Here is a 20,357-nt window from a genome sequence, read left to right on the forward strand (position 1 = left end):
GCATCAAATGTTAATAGCCAGGTTCCTAAGGTCGCGTGCATTATCTTTTTTTCCTCTGGCTCTGGCTAACAACTGACTACTCTGAATACCCTTTACATCCTTTTCCCTCCAGTATCCTTCATTTCAGTGAAACGATAAAATGTCCGACACTTGGACCGAGATCCAAGAACACAAGCGCCGTCAGGAAAGATTTCGTGATCGTCTTCAACGGCGAATGAGGGATCGCCAAGGAAGAGGTGTGGAAGACAATGATTCATCAGGTGATGTAAGGACTTGAGACGTCAGTTCTTGATTTACACTCGAACCTCAGAGAGAAACTGAGAAAGGTTCAAGTTAGGAGGGTGTTTATTTATCGAGAGTGGAGAGCTACGGAAATTAGAGGGGTTGGGGGGGGAGGGATTGGTCTACTATTATTATATTTATCCAGCATGCACCATAATCAGATTTAATCACCGGAAACAAACAGGAAGAAACATTGAAAGAACGAGGATATTAAAAGCAGAGCTTTAAAGAGATGCAGGTGCACTTTACTGAAATGAATACTTTGTGAAAACTTGATCCCCAATTAATTTGCACCCCCTCCTCCTCAGGAGTTTTGTCTCTGATCCAGTTAAACATGTACTCTTATTGTCAAGAAGACTCCTTGATTGCTTGTTCATTTATGTTTCATGGCCTAGTGTATATTTGGACACAAGAGAAAACTACTTAGCAGGATTCTACGTTTTGTTTAGATTAGAATTACTGAGACCCTTTGTTGATTTGTTCAAAGATTTTATCAAGGGTACTTGTAAGTTTGCTTTCTTGACTCAGATATATGACCTGTCAATTCCTTCCAGGGTTTAGAAAATGAACCAATGTCACAAGTGTGAAATTTAGTATGCTTGTGCAACAATTTTTCTTGTAATTACAAAAATTATTACTTGAAAAGTTTAGATCCTGAATTTCTGCAATACTAAGTACTTATATATGCAAACATTGCTGGTTAGAACAGAAAGATTTGAAAAAGGGCTGTTTCAGTAAACTTAAATTAAAAATTAACATTTTCACCTTAATAACTGCTTACTAATTGTTTATTAGGTACTGATGCACCTCAACCAGATAGAACAGAGTCCATCCCAACAGATCAGTCTCCTAGTGCAAATAAACAGGCTGATAAAGTTTTAAAAGTGGATCCTTTGCTGGAAAACAATCTTCTCGAGTGTCTGTGTGATCCTTCCTTAACTTTTCCAATAGATTCTGTTCAACTGACAAATTCTCTTTCCACAGAGGTAAGCATTTCACTAGTCTTACCATGTATGACTTCTCCACAACTGAAGTGCTTCTAAAATTTGGTCAAGCACCATTAAATTATATTTACCAAAGTTTGCTGAAATAGTTGTTAAAGTGGTTACATGATTGTTTAAGTGTACATGTACAAATTTTTGTTTTGCCTTCTTGTCAATCCCTCTGCCGTAAACCTATCTTAAATCTTTGATCAACTGACCTCTGGCTGCTCTTTATAATTCAACTATGTCCTCGGTTAACTTTTCTTCTTCCCTCAAGTGGGTAAATTTTCTAATCTTATGATGAAAAAATGAATTAAGGTAAAATTGAAATCTGGTCAGACAAGCAAGGCAATTTTCCGGAAGTAATTACCTTTTTTTCAATTAATTTTTTAATAATTAGCTAAAAAGGGCCAACTTGAGATGTAGCTCCTTTAAGATTGTTAAATTATTTGCAGGGTTGGCCTAGAGTCTTTTGAAAAAATCAGCAAATCCTGTTTGCTTATTTATTTTTTATCATTTGCTGTGTTGATACATTCATTTTCACTGTTATGTATATAATTTATTTAGTAATTTTCCACTACTGCCTGAAACCTTGAGAACATCAGCACACTTTAACAACTCAGGTGTAATAAGGAAATCCTTGCAAAGCATTGTCTGATCTCAATTTACCATTAACCCCTTAAGTTCCTCTAGTGACCTAGACAGAATTTCTTCTTACATGATCAGTATGATATCAAGCAGACAAGTGATGAGAGTAACAAAAATATCAATTAGGGGATTATTGGTTGATCCAATTCCATATTCTCCAAACTATCATCACATGTGTGGCAGACAGTAAGGAGAATTTCTCGCCAAATCTTGGGTGTTAGAGGGTTAATGTCACACCACTGAAAAGAAAACCAATTAACATACAGATTTTTGTTTGTGGCATTTCACTTTCTTTCTGTTCCATTTTCTTATAGTTATAGGCTTTAATCAGAATTCTGTTTGGTCATTTGCATAGATTAAAAAAACAATTGGTCTTTTGCTGTAGAATAAAAAAACAAAGCTTACTGATACATGCCTTGTAATTAAAAAGAGTATTTTTCTTTCCCTTTGTACTCATTAAAGAGATTCTTGTATTGAAATTTCTGGAAAACTATCAAGACATGCTTCTTTCATTCATTAAAAGTTATTAATGGACTGACCTTTTCTTAGTTTCATACTGTGGATCAAGTTTGTCATCAATGCCAGCTGATGCTGTAAGTAATTAACAGCATCAGCTGGCATTGGTGACAAACTTGATCCACAGTATGTCCTGTAAATGATAAGGCAATGGAAACTGTCTTTTTGTGTAGATATATGTGTAAATGTACGTTATAATTAATATAAACTCGCCAAGCACTGAAAATTTGTTCTTGTTTTCCTTTGATTTGGTGACAAAGCTGGATGAGAACAGTATTTCCCACACAGCAGTAGAGAGCCTGCTTCACAAGTTTGCTGTTCAGGACTTTATAAGGTTAAAGCTGTTACCTCAGTTCCTTCACAAAAGACATTGTTATTGTTGATACCTCAGCCAATCTTAGTCTCAAAATTACATGTTAATTAGACTGTATACAATTTTTAGAGCTCATTTGGCATGTGCATAATCTCATGTATTTGAATCCTTATACACCACTTGAATCAGATCAGTGATTGGGGAATAGGTATGGTCTTCCTGAAATATTTAAAAGTCAAGATTGTTTGAAAGTGCTGGTTATGACAATGATGTCAGCAGTGGATTGTGATTGACATCATGGTTACTCTTCATTTAATTCTGACATTTTAAGATAATGCTGAGCTGTGTGTTTTTGTTTTTTTTTCTTCAGTATTAAACATGGGACTTCACCTGATGGAAACACTTGTACAATAGTTACAACTACAAACCATCTGAAGGTATTTTGGAATGAGGTTGTGCCAGTTCCATTTGATAAATTGCACCATTAAGGGAAAATGTTAGCCCTTAAAACCCCTAAGAGTGACCAGCATGCAATTTCTCCCTAGAATATCACCCCATGTTTAAACATTAAGATCACGAGAATTAAAGAAATGATCACCAACTGAAGAAGCACTTGATTGTTGCATAAATTCTCCTTGCTAGCACCTAGGAAATGTATAGAGAACAGTATGGAGAATGTAAATACTGGTGTTAGGGTGTACAGGGTTAACATTCCATCACAGGTTTTTCATTTTTTCTGTTTGATTTGGTTGACTTCTCACTATGACTGTCACAAGATCGCATTTTACTTCGCTTCACCTGAGTGATGTATGGGTATCTGTATACTGTAATCTGCTTTTCTTTAATTCCTTTTTTTCTCTTGTTTAACATCTTGTTTTTTGAAAAATTCTTTTGTTTTCCTACCAGATAGATGCTGTTCGTAGAAATTTTCCCACCAAAGGTACTGTTTTTCTAGTGTATAAGTTTTTTTTCTCTTCATTACATCCATTTTGAAATCACTTGTGATCCTTACAATCTGATTGGCACTCAACAATGCGATTTATTCCCAAATTGAACCATTTTATACTCTAAATTGCATCTTTTTCTCAGCCGATGAGACAGCTTTATTAAAACACAACAATGAATCAAATTTCAAAGCTTGTTTAAAGAAATCAATCAAATTGCAGGAAGATGAAAGACAACTTTAATTTGCAACTTTTTACAAACTAGTCCAATATACTGGATCAATAAAATGTTTTTACAGTTTAAAAAATATTGTATTAGGCAACTGAATTTTGCAACTTCAAATAAATGTAATTTAGTGGTAATTGCACTTTGTGTTGTGCAATTTTGGTTTGAAATCATACTTGTGATTTCAGATCAAACTCATGCTGCTTGTTCATTTAATGTTGAAATCATGCATATGATTTCAGACCAAATTGCACTCCACTTAGTTTAATTATCATTATTTATCAGTCTATATATTTTTCTTTCACTACAAATGACATGTGAATCATTTTGCTATTTCTGTTGGTATCCTTAACAATTTAATGAAAGATGTGTAATAATGACCTTTTTGTCCATACCAGCAAACTCTGTGTGCTGAGGACTGATTGGTGATGAAGTGCACTTCCAAAACCTTATTATACTACACAAAATTATTTTCCTTATGGTTGATTAATGCATTTTATATTGATTCATGAGCTGGTTAGTTTACATCATAAAGGAAGCTGATTTTCTGATTTTCCATTTCTCTGTAGAAGAGAAATCAAATTCAAAGAAGAGGAAAAGAGAAAAGTAAGTCAACGATATGCCTGCTCAAACTTTAAATTATATTCATTTGTTTATATCCACTTGTTAATTTTAACATACAAGTACCATTGTCTGCATGAATTATGATTTATGTCATGTATGCGTGACTCTCTGTTTATTACAGGCAATGATTTCATGATGCTGGCTTTTTTTTTTTTTTTAATCTCATCACTTATGTCTTTGAATATTTTATTTGATTTTTTATATCATTATGATTACTTTGTCACAAGCCCTTTCATACTTATAGCTGGTTTATGGAAAACCAAGCAGGAAAAAACATTCAACTCCTCTGACTGTTTTCTCTTCTCTTCTCAGTGATTCCAGCAATCCAGTGTCATCACCAATCATTGCACAAACAAAACCAAGAATTGAATCAGCTGATGACCTTGAGGTAAGACTGGTGTTTTAGTTTAAATAAGGCAGTAAAATCAACTTTTAATGATGAACTGTCCCTTGAATCAGTCTCTGTAAGTATACTGTATCATCTATGGTTTTGGGAGTCTAGAGTGTCAATTATTCCTAGTTTCAATTCTTTTTTGCTGTCTCGTTTTGTATTGAATCACAACACCACCTAAAAATTTTGGTATACAATAAGGAAACAAGATTTAATTTGCAAGAGATTTCCCAAACATGTGGTAAAATTTGGAGTGAAATTGCCACCCATTGGCCATTCAGAAAAGTAGATTAATTTTTAAACTTTGATTTATGCTAACAGATTCAGATTTCAAATTATTGAATCATGAATTGAGTCTACGAGTGTAAGCTTCTCATATTTTACTCTAGCTTACATATGAATGCTTGAGTCTTAGAAATGCAAGCCGTTCCTTTTATTTTGTATTATTCGTTTGTTAACCCTTAAACTCCCATATCAAATTTGTAATTCTCCCTACTGTCAACCATACAGTTCTTATAATGTTAGTTCTGAGGATTTAGTATTGGATCAACTAATTATCCCCAAATTGATATTTTTCTTTATTTTCGTCACTTATCTGGTTGATATTATGTTAATACTGTAAGGAGAAATTCTGTCTTGGTCACTCATAGGAGTTAAAGGGTTAAATCTGCAGTCAACCATTCAACCAACTTATCTCACTTGAGTTTTATCACATCAGTAACAGACAATAACATTACTGCAAAACTGGCCAATCAGTTTATATGAATCAGACTTAAAACATTTGACTGACAACAACTATTCACTTGACAATGATGACGACCTCTGCTCAGGTTGTTGAAACATCAGTTACTGCTATGAGCAACAGTCCTTTTTTGGACTACACCCATCCAGACAATTAGACTACACTATTACAAAGAGGTTTCATTTACTTGCATGCAGACAAAAAGTGTTTTTGACATCAACTTGTGTCAGCATCACATTTTTGTGGACCTGTGTTGCAGTCTTATAAACTCATTTGAAAAGTGATAAATTTTTGGATTAATCAATAATTGGTTTGAACTGCTCATAGAGGTATACCAACTTGCATAGAAAAAAGTTGCTCATTTATTCCATAACAAGTCCCAAAGGAAGCTAGCGCTTGGGTGGAGATGACCTCTCTTTCCATATAAACATTCCTGATACTGACCCCCATTATTTTCATCTTTGTGGATATCACTTTGTTCCCCTTGAATTGTTGTTTTGTGTAATAGGGTTACTTTGTTTTTCGGTGGTCAATTTTCTTGTAACAATTTGATATTTCTCCTTTTTTCCATTTTTAGAGTCTCCTATCAATGCCAACCATGAAAGAGATGGAAGTAAGAAATTATGATATGCCTCTTTGTCTCACTCAATCAAAGTAACTTTTGTTGACTGTTAAATAACATAACAATTTGTGGTGTGTGTGTGTGTTTTTTTTTTTGTTTGTTTTTACTGCATTGAGACCAACCTTCTGGGGATCAAACTTGGATAATTTACAAGCAGGTTCCAGCACCAGGAAAAGAAAAAATCATTCATAACAATTAACCTAGAAATACTTGTAGCTTTTTTTATGTCTTTGTATTTTTAACTGAAGTTATCTTGCAAACACAATTGAAAGATTGAAAATATGTGGGCAATGTTTGATATTTCCTACTTTTTTCATATACCTTTGAATTTGATTTAATATATGTCTTTCTGTGTAGAGTAAAAAAGTTGGAGAAGAAATTTTGGATCTTCTGAATGTACCTTCACATAAGGTGAGGGAAGAGAGGCAGACTGTCATCTGCTTTAAAAAAAAAACTTTGAAAACGATGTAGGTAAGAGTCATGTCTTGCTCTTCTTAAACAATATTAAAACACACCTTTCATTGTGCCTGATTAATATTGAGCATCCATCATTTGTATACCAGTCAAGTAGCACCTTTAAAATTGGCTCACCATGGAACATCCTAAAAGCTACTTGTGTTTTATTGTTATGCACACAAATCTTTAGAAAAGTCAGTCAGCTAGGAAAATTAAAGTGTCAAGTTGGATATTCTGTAGTTTACCACAAGAAAGTGAGGATACTGTGAGCAACAGAATCAATGAACATATATGAAGACTTCATTGTGAATGGTTGTGAGCTACAGTGTATACCAGTCGTGACCTTGGCAACATTTTCTTTTAAATTTTGAAATAATTTGTTTTTTATAATTTATGAAAAAATGTTTATAGCTTAAACTTCATGACACAAAATGCAAAAATGCACAACTAGTAAAACTTTTGTTAACAAATATGTTACCCAAAAAAATCTGAACAAAGTATAGAAAACATCAAATTGTCTTTCCATGAAAGTTGATAAAAATTAAGTTGTTGAAGGGTTCCAAAAACAAAATCTATAGTATTTCATAATTGTGGCCTAACATCTGAATTATTTAAGAGCTCATTACATTTATTTTGCTCAAATCATTGAGTATACAATGAGTGATAAAGTTTTGGTATGCTCTAATAATTTTGAATTTTTTCCTTTTAAATAATGTTCATTTATCTCCCCCTCCCCCATTTCAATGTTACATGGTGGTACAAAATGGTCACACATATCAGACAAAATTGTTAGGGGGAAGGGGGGACTGGAGAGTAACTTATTAGAGATGAATTACAAGATTTTTCTTCATTATGTTGAGTGTAGGATAGTTGACCACTAAGTAAGTGAGGCATACCATCTACTTTTGCCACTCATTATAGGTTTAGAGCCTTGAAAATCCTTTTTTCCTTTTCCATTAGCAACTTTCTGAGAGAGATGAAAGCAATAATTACCTAGATCGTTTTAATCTAGTTGTGAGTAGCGGTTGTAAATTCTTGAATATTGCAGGAACAATCTACAGTTGAAAAGTTCAAGTCTCAAGGGGGAGCATTTGTGCATGAGTTCTGCGATCATGGAACAAGAGAAGACTGCAGGAAGAACAATCCCAGAGGTCAACCTTGTAGGAAGGTGAGCTTATAATGTTGTGTGCCATTTGTTTTCTTACTTCTTGCCTTTTAACCAACATGCCAATATCTCTCATTACTAGGTTCATTTTCGAAAAATTATTCAGAAGCATACAGATGGTAAGTTCACTTGTTATCAAGACTAAACTTTTTTTGGAAAATTTATTTTGTGTGTAAGTTACATTGTTGGAAGAGAAAGAGTTTGAATAATCATAACTTTTGTTTACTTAGAATCCCTTGGAGATTGCTCATTTCTCAATACATGTTTTCATATGGATACTTGCAAGGTGAGAGTCTTTCCTGGATAACTGGCAATACTTTGAGATTTTAGTTTTAAAAAAAGTCAAGCTTGAGGGGAGTAAATTTGAATATAAATTGCTTTAAGGGTTAATGCCTTTAACCTGGGAGTATCATTTGATCATGTAGTCTGTTTATCCAGGCGATTGTTGTCTTGAAAAGGACTCATTAGTAGTAGTGACTGACATGTCAACAACCTGAGTGGAAGTCATCATCACAGGCAAATGAGGAATTGTTTTTTGGAATGAGTGGTTTGAGTGTGGTTCATGAGATCACTTTAGTCAGTTACCCAAAAGCACAACACACACGCAAGGGATATAACCAATCACAGATTTCCCATTTGACAAGGTTTTCTAACAATATTTCAAAACTCTTTTAAATTTTGTTTGGGAGATGCAGGCACAGAAAGAAGTGTGTCTTTTTCCTAAGAACACAACACGTGTGATCTTGCAGGCCTGCAGGGTTTAATTTGAGTCTCATGCACTAAGTCTGTGTTCTTTCCTTTTCTCTTTGGAGAGAGAGATATATTTTTTGGTAATGGGATTGAAGCCCCTTTCATGCTTTTCTATTTCAACCTGTTGTCTTTTTTTAAAGGAAACTTTTTTTGTCTTTGTCAGTATGTTCATTACAAGGTTGATTACAGTGATGTTGAGTTGAATAAGGAAGAGAAAGAAAAAGACAAGAGAAAAGAAGAAAAGGTAAGCTTGGTTTACCACTTTGTTCATTGGCTTTTACATCACTGAACAATTATCTAAAGTGAGCGCTAATTAAAATTAAGAAATTCCAGATAAGAATTCTGAAGAAATTCAGGTTTGATAAGATTGGAACTCGTGCCTCTCAGATAGTTTGTTGCTGAGTTACAAAGCCACCCGTTTGGGGGGGGGGGGGGGGGGTTTAGTAGATTCTTCTTTCCTGCAATGGAATCTGATTACAATTTCCTTTGAAGAGTGAAAATGTGAACGATAGAGATCTATGTAATTATTATTAAAAAATTAACTATTGAATCGAATAAGTGGCAAAATGACCTTTTTTCGTGCTTTTTTTTTCCTTGCTCTGTAACCAATAATTCGTTGATTCGGTTTTTTGTTTTTTTAATTGGAGGCATCTTTAACAAAAACCGCAGAGGAAGAAAACCGAGTGATACTCTATCCACCTCAGGTAAGAGGGATGTCTTTTGTTGTGTCACCTGCATTGTGAGATATAATGAATTCTTTAGAACAGGACGGTAATATCATCTACTCCCATTTTCTTTCATGTGGCTTGTTTTTAACCCCGATGGGGCGAACATCTACGAAACCCTTGCTAGTGTCTATTTAACACAGGGTGCCCATTTCCATGCTGGTTCTAGTAAATTGTCCAGTCTGTTACAGCGTTCATCACATATATGATTGACTACTTGTGAAATCATTTATTTCAATGATCTGTCAGGATGAAGTGCTGAAATGAAAACAGGGTTGGTAACAAGGTGTAGACGCATTTGCTGAGTAGTTTGTCACTGGTTCATCTTGTCAAAACATCTGGTCTAGTACGCTGTAAATCAAGTAATTACTTGAGCGGAATTTGGCTCTAAAACTGCAAAGTTTTCCCACGACATAAAAAATCCCGTTGATTTGCATGCTTAGTATAGGTGTCCACTGAATGCAGGCTCTAGTCACATGTAATTTGGGAAGGCAAAACTGGGACATTAATTCGTGTTGGCCCGTTTATGACAGGTTTTGTGGATGACGAAGCCCGGGTTTGAATAAATGGCTTCCGTAGCCTCTATACCTTCTTTCACGTGCTATATTACGTTTAAGCTTGGGTCTTGTCCAGGCGGAGCTTGGTTTTATGATAAATAAATCAAATGGGTTGAATCATTCTTTGGAATACGAGGATGTTTACGTAATTGCAAATTCCTTGCACTAATTTTCCAAGACTAGTGGTGTGTTGTCTTCATTTTAGTGGATTCAGTGTGACATGAGGTATTTTGATATGACGGTGCTGGGCAAATTCTCTGTGGTCATGGCCGATCCTCCTTGGGATATACACATGGAGGTACATGCCGTATTTCATTTGTCCTTTTTTTCTGGTTATCCACTCGTTTGAAATCACTGTGACCTCTGTAACTTTAAAGAAAGAGTATAAATATCAAGTTACAGTGATTTGGACTTGGACATAAAAACATAAAACGACATTTTTCATCTCATACGCATTCACATGTATGTTCCAAGACACGCACGCATATGTCCTGCTTTCCATGCAGACCGTTGAGTAGTAAAGCATTTACTGGGTGAATTTAAAAGGCAAAAGATTTGCTAGGAGGCAATTCAGTCCGCTATGATCGCAAACGTTGGGTTACCACCAACAAAATCGGACATACCATTCCTTGGATTTTCTTTTTCTGAATTGATGATCGTGTTTCTTGTTTTAAATGAGTGAGACTTTTTAAGGCTCGGATGGGTAACAGTTCGTTCTTTTTCTAGTTACCGTATGGTACTATGTCAGACGAGGAAATGCGCAAGCTAGACGTTCCCTCCCTTCAAGACGAAGGATACATATTCCTTTGGGTGACTGGTCGGTCAGTACGGAGTTTTTACTGCTTCGTTACTTTATAAAAAAAAAAGTTAGACAAATTTTCCCTGAACTTTATCATAACTAATTTCTATTGCGGAAGTCTTGTGACTAGTGGTTCGTTTTTGCTTAGATTCGCCAAAATTTTTTAGCAAAATTACTCCATGGATAAAAGGCAGCTGTAAACAGTCAAATGTTTCTTGTTTTGTCGGCGAAAGTAAAGTTCCGCTAATTTCCAAGTGTATCGGAGTGCGGTTTATAACACTGTGACTCAAACAAGTACTTTATGTTGTTGTATTGTAGTGCGATGGAACTTGGTCGAGAATGTTTAAAGCTTTGGGGGTAAGTATTTCAGTGGATGAGCTCATTTTTACGTCCACTACACGATGGTGGCCAATTACGGTTTTTGAGCCATTTTTTTTTTTGCTCCGGCTAATTTGCTTAGTTTGAGAATCAACTCGACACTCAGTGTTATTAGTGAGTTTTTGCAATGGGAATGAAGCACCGCTCTTTTATACATGGCTTAAAAACAGTGTTCAGTGAGCAGCAGAGGTTAAGCTGTAGCAAAACTTATTTTGGTTTGAAATTAGAAGATCCTCGCAGCTAAGAACACTACTGAAACTAGTAGTTGTAAGTAGGACCTGAAAAAAATTTCAGGCCCGTACGGGATTTGAACCCATGACCTCTGCGATACCGGTGGGCCTGAAATTTTTTTCAGGTCCTACTTACAACTACTAGTTTCAGTAGTGTTCTTAGCTGCGAGGATCTTCTAATTTCATCTTTCCACCGCAGTGCAAATATGTGAATTTTCATATATCTAAATCTTTATTTTGGTTTGTGCAATTTATTTTATCAATGAAGTTTGCTTCTATAACATAGTGTTACTTGTAACGAAGAATGTTGGGAATATAGTTTAAAATACGGCTCCCTCAGGGTGTTTTCAGCCATCCTAAAACATTATCAGTTTATTACAAAATTTTTGTGCGTTTTCTTCCACATACCACCTGGTAAAAGTTGTTTTTGTAGCTTTGGTTTTTTGGATAGCTACTTTGGTTGTATTGCTAAAAATCCTCACAGAGAAGTTACTGAAGTTGTTTTATTTTATTCAATAGTTATGCGGGCTGCGACGAGTTAATCTGGGTGAAAACAAACCAGCTACAGCGCCTGATTAGAACGGGAAGAACTGGGCACTGGCTTAATCACGGGAAAGAGCACTGTTTGGTAACTTTTAAATCTTTGTATTTACATTCAATTGATCTTCATCTTTGTCATAACCAAATGCATTGTCGTTCTTCAGGTTGGCGTGAAGGGAGAGTGTAAAAACTTTAACAGAGGTTTGGACTGTGATGTGCTTGTTGCTGAGGTTTGTTCACCTATTGACTCTTCCAAGCAAGGCTGATTTTATCTCCTTGCATCTAATTTTCTTTACCTTCTGAAAAATATAAAACCTTTGCAATTCTATTTACTTTTGGTAACAAAAAAAAAAACCTTAGCGATGGTTGAAACAACCAGACAGACAAATAAACCAGGAGACAGAAAAATCTGAACAAAATAGACAAGTATAGCCGTGCGCTATGAATCAACAATCAATTTTAATTTATAGTTAAAATTCATTGTCTCCTTCACTTAAATTGTGCAATTTTTTGATGAATTATTCGATTTTCGTTCTGTAGACAGTTGTCATTATTTTTACATTGCTTACAGGGCAGTTGGATGTATTTTGCAGGTGAGACAGACAAGTCACAAACCAGATGAAATCTACGGAGTGATTGAACGGTTAGCACCCGGAACGCGGAAGATAGGTAGGTATTTTTTGCCTTCTCATCATCAATGTTTTATTTTAACATCAAGAAGAATCAAGATTTCCCTCGCATCTCGCGCATGAAATACCTTCGCTGCGTATAATAAACACACTGTTCTACGTATACCAAATAAGAAGATAAAAATGATATCAAGGTAACCGGGTATATGCAAATGATATTTGTGCATTTTAGGGCCTGTCTACAAGGATGTGGGAGCCCCCAGGTCGGTGAGGTAACCTGCCTAACTGTGGTCGAAAAATAGCCCGCGTTTACATACAATCTTACAACCCCGGAATCCCGGGGTGAAGTTTCTCGAGGTTGTTATCGCACTTGTAGTTAAGGAGTTTAAGATGTCACTACGGCGATGTGTGGTAAAACGTTGCCGAAAAAAAACTAATTTATTTTCCTAAGTTTTCCGCCAATAGTTAGATGCGTTAACCGTTTCTAACGGTACAACGTCTTCACCTCGGCATAACATGTGAATGTACTGTTGAGTTTAAAGTAAAAGTATGACTAAATTGCTGTCGGGGTTTTATTGCTAAGAGGAAGTAAAAAAAATGGTGTTTTAACGTTTTAGCTCTCTATGGGATGGCTAGGAAATGAACAAAGGTTAACACACTCGTGTTCCGCTATTTTTTTGCTCATTTGATATTTCTGTAACATAAATGCGACCCCGGCTAGGTGGGTCACCCCACCTATCATGGAAACGTGATCAAGATAAAAGAGGAGATTATATGGACTTGCGGGTTACCCCAACTAAGCGGGTTACCTCACCTACCTAAGGTCCACTACCATGTAAACAAGCCCTTAATAACGGTTCTCCATCTTTGCTCGCATTACTGAAGTTAAATTCCATTCTTTTATGGCATGTAAACAAACGTTAGAAGATAACTTTGTTTATTTTTGCGTGGAAAGTTTAAACAGAATTTCCACGAGCCTGCGTCCCGGGAATCACTCGGGGATCTCTCACTCGGAGATAAATTCGTATGCTCACACGGCCCCTTTCTCAATTTTTTTCCTTGTAGAGCTCTTTGGAAGGCAGCACAACGTTCAACCAAACTGGTGAGAAATGGTAGAAATTGTTATAAAGATGAACGTTGGTGTCCTTTGCCGTTGAAGGCTAAAAACTCCAAGTGTTTGTTGTTTGATTGACTTTATTGGTTAATCAATCTTAGTATATACCACACGAGTGAATAGTGCTTTTCGCGCGCGCTGATTGGCTAGTTCGGAAGTGAAGAGCAACTGGTACTCACCTCCGAGCAGCCGGTGAGAAAAAATCGCGCGTCAAGAGTTTTATTTCCAACCATTTTTTGGTAACTATGTGGTATGTGCTAAAAACAACTATTCACTTCAGTGTTGGTGCATAATTTTTAAGTGTTGCCATTACTGTAATTGGTCGAGATTTCAGTATTTGTGAAAAAAAGGTTTTGCTTTTGATGTGTAAGTAATACGTTCCCTCTCCACAGGATAACCTTGGGTAATCAACTGGACGGTGTTAGACTTTTAGATCCTGAAGTCACAGCACGCTTCAAAAAACGCTATCCTGACGGAAACGTACTCAAACCTCCCACCACTAAAGCCTGATTCCTCTCGAGGTACTTGACCGTAGACGCCTGTTCCAATCAAAATCTGCGCAGCAACTTCGTGAAGTAAAACATGGTACTCCTCAGTAGCTGCAGAGAAGTTTCAGTCAGATGAGCCGCTTTCCCATTGTGACAACGATAAGACGCCCGAGAAAGTTACAATTGAATCAGTTGGGCCAACGGGATCGGGTGACACACCTGTTCTGTTTTCTATTTGTCCACTTGGAACTAAAAAACAGAGTGTAATCTGTGAAACAGTTTTCTCTGTCTCTTTTAAACCATGCAGAAGAAGCGTGAACTTAGTTGGAGTCACGTGAAAAATTGAATCTTTGTTCTCTTTGATGTTTAACTTAGCGTGACCCCAAAGTAGCTTTCGCTTTTCCTGCTTAGCCGAGGGGGAAAGAAGTCTGTTACGGAAGCCAAACAGCGCGAGTGGATTAGACTGCTCCTGCACCAGCATTATTTGATTCGTTTGTAGTTGTTCTATAATCTGTAAACAAATAGTTTATTTGTGTTTAGATTAATGTGCGTTTTACTCAGATGACCTTGAAAATAAAACGGGGCTTAAAGCAAAGAAATGCCTTTAAGTTTTGCGAGTATACGTCCGCAGAGATATTACAACATTTCACCCTTGCTCGTAAAAAATGTTTGCCTACTGTTAACCTACATTAAAAGCGTGTATCAGCGTGCTTGTGGAAAGGGAAAAAAAGTCGTTACATTTACTTAACAATCTTCGGTTTTCGCTCGTTTGCGCGAGCAAATATCAGGCTACAGGCTCAGCCACTACCCCACAATACAGCAGGCGCTTCAATCGCTTTACAAAGGGAATTAAATTGAGTAGAGTAAATATTGTCAAAGAGACAATATGGTTGACGGCAAATCATAATTATGATTTCAGTTCAACATAGCGCGACACTAAATTGCATCAATTTTGAAACCGCACAATTTAATTGCCTAACCACAGGATTTTTGTCGCTACCAATGGCTTATCGACCAGAGCCTCAAGAGACAGTGCTCTTAGTGAGTAAATCATACTCCTTAAATCTGACATCAGATTGGTTGTCTCGTTTTAGAGTTCCATTCCTGAAACTGTGAACGCAAGATTACAACGGTTATGTTTCAACGCAACATTCTTTATCACCTAACCCAGTCCCGCGCGTGTCACTTAGTTCATTAGCAATTACTAGATATTGTGACGTCAATGGTGGAATGTTCTCTGCTTTGTTATCCAACTGAAATGGATGACTTACAAATTGTAGAAAGCGATGGAGAGAGAAAGTTTTTGCAATATTTACATGGGTATCCCGGGGAACCAGAATGGCTCTCTGTATTACTTGACGAAAAACAAGCTCTACAGGAACCGGAAAAAACAGAAATACAGCAGGTTAGTCTTACGCTATTAGCAGGGTCATCGAGACACATTACAAGTAAATTAGCTGAACTTTGCCACGTACCAGCATAGTAAGACAACTTATAACGACCAGATAACACGCATTAGTACCATTAAAGGGAAACCGTCGTCGTTGAGCATGCGCATTAGTACCCATCCAAACTCATTTTGACAAGTTTTAAAATGGCTTCAGGAGTGGTGGATACGGTCGAAGAAGAAATAGGGGACGGAAACGGAAGAGCGTGGTTTAAACGGAAACCGTCTTCGTTGAGCATGTGCATTTGTATACGAAACTATGAAAAAAAAAAAGAAGAAATAATAACTGTAAATATATGAAAATCATATATGTACACTCCGGTTGAAGAAACGAATATAGAAGCAATCCTCGCAGTAACGAACACTACTGAATTAGTAGTTGAGATAAGGCCTGAAAAAAATTCAGGCCCGTGCGGGATTTAAACCTATAGCCAATGCGATACCGGAAGAAGAAATCTTTCCTTGGATGATGAAGCATTTTGTAGAAAAGAAAAAATGATAGTTAACAGACTTGTTAAGACCCATATCTTGATTCGTACACTTTTGGGAGACCTTTTTTTATCTTTTATTAGTATTCCTTTTTCTTTTTCTCGTTTTCAGTTTATCAGAAATCGAAGAATTGTGAAATGCCTTGAAACACAATCCTATTAGAAAAAAAGCTCACCTTGAATGTATTAGTGTATAATTTCGTTGTCTTCAACAGATGCTGGTAAATTTACGGATCCATGTAAGAGTTCTCTACGAAAAACAAAAGAGTCTGGCCGACAAAGTAGAAACCTCTGAACTGTTGGCCGAGAATAGACTAGAGCGTCTGTCAGATAAAGACAAGCAAATTGGAGAACTGTCACAGTGGATAAGCGATCTAAAGCGACAACTTGAGCAAGAGCAACTACGACTAAATCTGAAACTTAAAGACGTCAAACATGCTGCTGAGAAAGAAAAAGTTGAGTTTCAAAACGAGAAGGAGAGGGTTGTGGCGGAGTTGGAAAACGAAAAAAGAGCATTGCAAAGAGAGCTTTACGAGAGCAGGCATGAATTAACCCAGCTACAGAATCGCTTAGATAAGTCCGTGCAGGAAACAGCAAACATGATAGATAATTTCAAGTTCTTCTATGAAGATTATCTTAGGTTGGAACAAGATCTGTCTAATATCGAGCGAGAGCTAATACCAATACAAAAGCAGTTCCTCCAACTAGCTGAAACCATGAATATAGACCCTGAAGAGTTACAGCGCAAGCTCGAAGTGATTAAGAAAGCTCCCATAAAGAGCAAAAGTCACAAGAATATAAAGGACGTCTTTGATAAATTCTTGATAGCTGCTGATAAAGATCATACGCCTCAAGAGGATTCAGCTGCGTCCTCTTCTGGTGGTAACAGTAACTCAGACAGCTTCACTAAGGGTCAGTTAAGACTGAGTTCGTCCAGCAAAACTAAACAGAGGGAACCGTCCTGTCCTTTTAGCCAAAAATTACTTTTCGAGGAGTTGGAACACGGATCGCTCAAAGAAGCAGATGAAAATGTTATCGTACAGAAAGGAACACTGAAAAGATCAAAGCTTCGCGTAAAGATTCCAAAGTTTCAATGGAAAACACGGTAAGTTGCCACTTCCTGACGAGGGAATTCCCCGAATAAGAGGTTAATCGGTTAATTTTCCTTCTATAGCACGGTCCTTCAAAAAGGGGAAATAAAGCTCTCGCAAAAGATTTGCCCTCGGTCTTGATAATTCTCGCTGTCATGATCAACCTCATCCAGCAGTTGTTAGTTAACAGTCGTTGTCTTTTTTTCTTTGACTTGATCTTTCCGATATTTACAAACAACATCTAGTTGCACAGTTTGTTGCTGCACCGGTTGAATCAAGTTATTAAAAGAATTTGTCAATAAAGTAGTCAACTTCGTGGATGTTTCATAAGATCTCCAGTCGATAACTCGCATGATATCAGCTCCGACATCAACCTCCACACCAACAGAAAATTGAAACACGTCCAGAAAGAAAAACTGAATCAGGTATATGTGATCGAGATGAAAATTGCACGGAAATGTCGGCATAAATACATCCTCAAAGGAGGTGTTCCGACCTAAGAATCTGTGAAATTGGCTGGTACCGTTATTCTCAGTACTATTTTGTTTTTGTGTTGGCTCAAGATTAATGGGAAAAAATGGAGCCTGCTCGTTTCTTCCTTTTTATTTCCTTGTTTTCTTTTTTTCGATGGGATTATGACTCCAACAGTGTTGATGTGCTTGTTTTGATCAGATCACCCGCCAAACGCTGAATATTTCTCGGGAAAAACCGACTATAGTTATGCCGTACTGATTCAATTCAGTGGCATCCTTTCAATAAGTACCCCCTCCCCCCTCCCCCCTCCCCCCTCCTCTTACAATCGCTCCCCTCGAATCTGTTGTTGTTAATAGGCGACAGTTCCAAAAAGCGTCCCTATTAATTAATCACCCTCATTCCAATAAGCGCCCCTTTTTCAATAAACACCCCTGTTCTGTTTCAGAAATAGCACTGCCAGAGTGCTTGTACACTGAGATGCACCGTGGCTCATCCTCCTTTATTGCTCACTTGAAGCCTCACGATAGAAAAAGTGGTCTTCGACTCAGTTTCGCAATTTTTATGTCGCCGTGAGTGCACAGTTCCTTCAAACGATTGCTCGGCTAGTCGTTCTAGCAAGGAAGGATCCATCAATGGGCAACAAGTCCGTTTTCCAGTCTTTTTTATTATCAATCAAATAAACATCAAAGCTTTGTTTTACACTCTGATGTTTCTCAAAAAATTGTAAAGAAGTAAGCGCCCTGTTTCAAATAAGCTGCCTCCCTTGTGGTAACAAAAGTAAAACCTGGCGCTAAATCGAATCATTTCATATTTGTGGCAACAAAATGATCATATAGATAAAACATATATTTGTTTATTTCTTTCAGGATTTGAAGAAACAAGTTAAAACTTTTTTTAAATCACTTGACTGCTTATATCGCTTCAGAGTTCAGTTCGCACAGAACACTTCACTCGTCATGCAGTTCTCGTGAACTTTGTCAGTTATACTTAACAACGAAAGTTGCATTCCTCTATCTTTTTTTTGATCGGCATTTCTTTTGATTGTATTTGTATTTTTTTTTTTACTTCTTTCCATTTAAGCGAATGCACATATTGATTTGTAATCAGTGTCAATAAAGGAACAAGCCAGTGCATTTGTTCAAAGAAATTTCACTTTCCTATTAGAACATTACCCCTCGATAGCTCTCTGCATAATTATAAAAAAAACGCTGTGTTCGCAATACTGAATTTAATTTGAACCATCGTGAAAAAGTCTTGACCAGGGTTGTCAAACTGTATTCACCTTTCACGGAAGCTTCGAAAAAAAACTTTTTTCATCGCTCGGCAATTCTTAGCAAAACTCTTACCGAGACCTTGATTATTCTAAATATCACAAAAAAACTTACAATATGTCCTAGTTAGCCATGTTCTACCACGTTAACCCACATCTACCTTAAGTTAGCCATGTTCTACCTCGTTCACCCACATCTACCCTAAGTTAACCATGTTCTACCACGTTAACCCACATCTACCCTAAGTTAACCATGTTCTACCACGTTAACCCACATCTACCCTAAGTTAGCCATGTTCTGCCACTTTAACCCACATCTACCCTAAGTTAGCCATGTTCTACCACGTCAACCCACATCTACCCTAAGTTAGTCATGTTCCACCACGTTAACCCACATCTTTCCTAAGTTAACCATGTTCTAATCTTTTCTGTGACCTCCAAAGTTTTGTTTCACACTCGCGTGAGATACGTATAAGTCTTCTCCACAGCCGTTGTTTACTGATCTCGTCAAGATTTTTTACTTATAGTTTGTTTCAATATATTCGATTTATTTCATAACGGTAAAGCGTTGTGTCGTCCAGTTTTGTACTGATTCAAACAAAACTGGGCATACAATGCAAAGATTTTCAAATAAAGCAAATTTGAAACAACAAAGGGTTAAATTTGTTCAAGTAAAAGGAGTCCATTTCGTCGTGCCGTTCGAACATTTTGTTGTTTGTAGCAGTCATTTTTCTCCCGATTGCGATGAGAAAAGCTACATGGTTGAAATGGGCCTTAAAATGCAAAAACAACTTCTTCCTAGTGCTGTACCGACGATTCAGGCCCTACCGGAAGCAAATGATTCTGAAGTAAAAAGGGGACCCATACAGTCGGCAGACGGCGAGGATTCGGAAGTGGCCGACCGCACTGACAAAAAACCGAGGAGAAGTGAAGTTCTTCAAAAGTTAGAGGTCATCAGAGTAAGTACTAAATTGATTGACATGGAAACCCTACGAGTATTAAATAACTAAAGCTTTATCGATTCTCTAAAAGCACCTTTTTTCTCATCAATTGAAAGATTGTGGGGAAGCCAGTTCGGGAGCCAGCGCTAAGCCCATAGAAGACATTAACCTGTCTGAACCTTTGCATGAATTCGAAACATATGTCAAAGAAAGAGAATTCGTTGATGTGGGTTTGTGATGTAATGAGCAATTTTTTTGGTTTGATATAAAGAATTTTATACATGATGCTATAATTGACTCTTATTTCTCTATGGGAATCCATGCCAACCCCACTTGCCGCTTCCTTTGAGAAACCCTGCAAAGAAACAATAATTGAAGAATTTATGTCACCGTTTTCACAGCAGTGGAATTACATTCAAAGATCAGAAGGACTATTTTTTTTTATTCTGAATATAGCTCAAAAGATCCCGATTCCAGATTGCGAAACTATCTTTCAGTATTTTCAATGGAAGCAAACACAAACA

The 20,357-nt window shown here is 36.8% G+C and overlaps 2 protein-coding genes across 2 annotated transcripts; both read left to right on the plus strand.

Annotated features, from left to right (window-relative positions):
* Window positions 1–9: 9 nt before the first annotated feature.
* LOC113675223 (N(6)-adenosine-methyltransferase subunit METTL3) lies at window positions 10–14,721 on the plus strand. Its single transcript, XM_089200061.1, has 22 exons — window positions 10–260; window positions 1,078–1,268; window positions 2,690–2,763; window positions 3,113–3,179; window positions 3,649–3,682; window positions 4,482–4,518; window positions 4,849–4,924; window positions 6,247–6,282; window positions 6,649–6,702; window positions 7,796–7,915; window positions 7,995–8,031; window positions 8,143–8,198; window positions 8,826–8,906; window positions 9,310–9,366; window positions 10,150–10,242; window positions 10,671–10,765; window positions 11,062–11,100; window positions 11,871–11,979; window positions 12,056–12,121; window positions 12,485–12,560; window positions 13,586–13,622; window positions 14,027–14,721. The coding sequence occupies exons 1-22, from the start codon at window positions 140–142 to the stop codon at window positions 14,142–14,144; spliced, it is 1,674 nt and encodes a 557-aa protein (XP_089056187.1). The 5' UTR covers window positions 10–139; the 3' UTR covers window positions 14,145–14,721.
* A 630-nt stretch (window positions 14,722–15,351) lies between these two features.
* Window positions 15,352–18,625, plus strand: LOC113675248 (uncharacterized). Its single transcript, XM_027191794.2, has 3 exons — window positions 15,352–15,527; window positions 16,273–17,162; window positions 18,489–18,625. Exons 1-3 carry the CDS (start codon window positions 15,381–15,383, stop codon window positions 18,493–18,495), a joined length of 1,044 nt encoding a protein of 347 aa, XP_027047595.2. The 5' UTR covers window positions 15,352–15,380; the 3' UTR covers window positions 18,496–18,625.
* The last annotated feature ends 1,732 nt before the right edge of the window (window positions 18,626–20,357 follow it).

The sequence above is a fragment of the Pocillopora damicornis genome, chromosome 3 (assembly GCF_964200805.1).
Source record: "Pocillopora damicornis chromosome 3, jaPocDami1.2, whole genome shotgun sequence".
Taxonomy (NCBI): Eukaryota; Metazoa; Cnidaria; class Anthozoa; order Scleractinia; family Pocilloporidae; genus Pocillopora; species Pocillopora damicornis.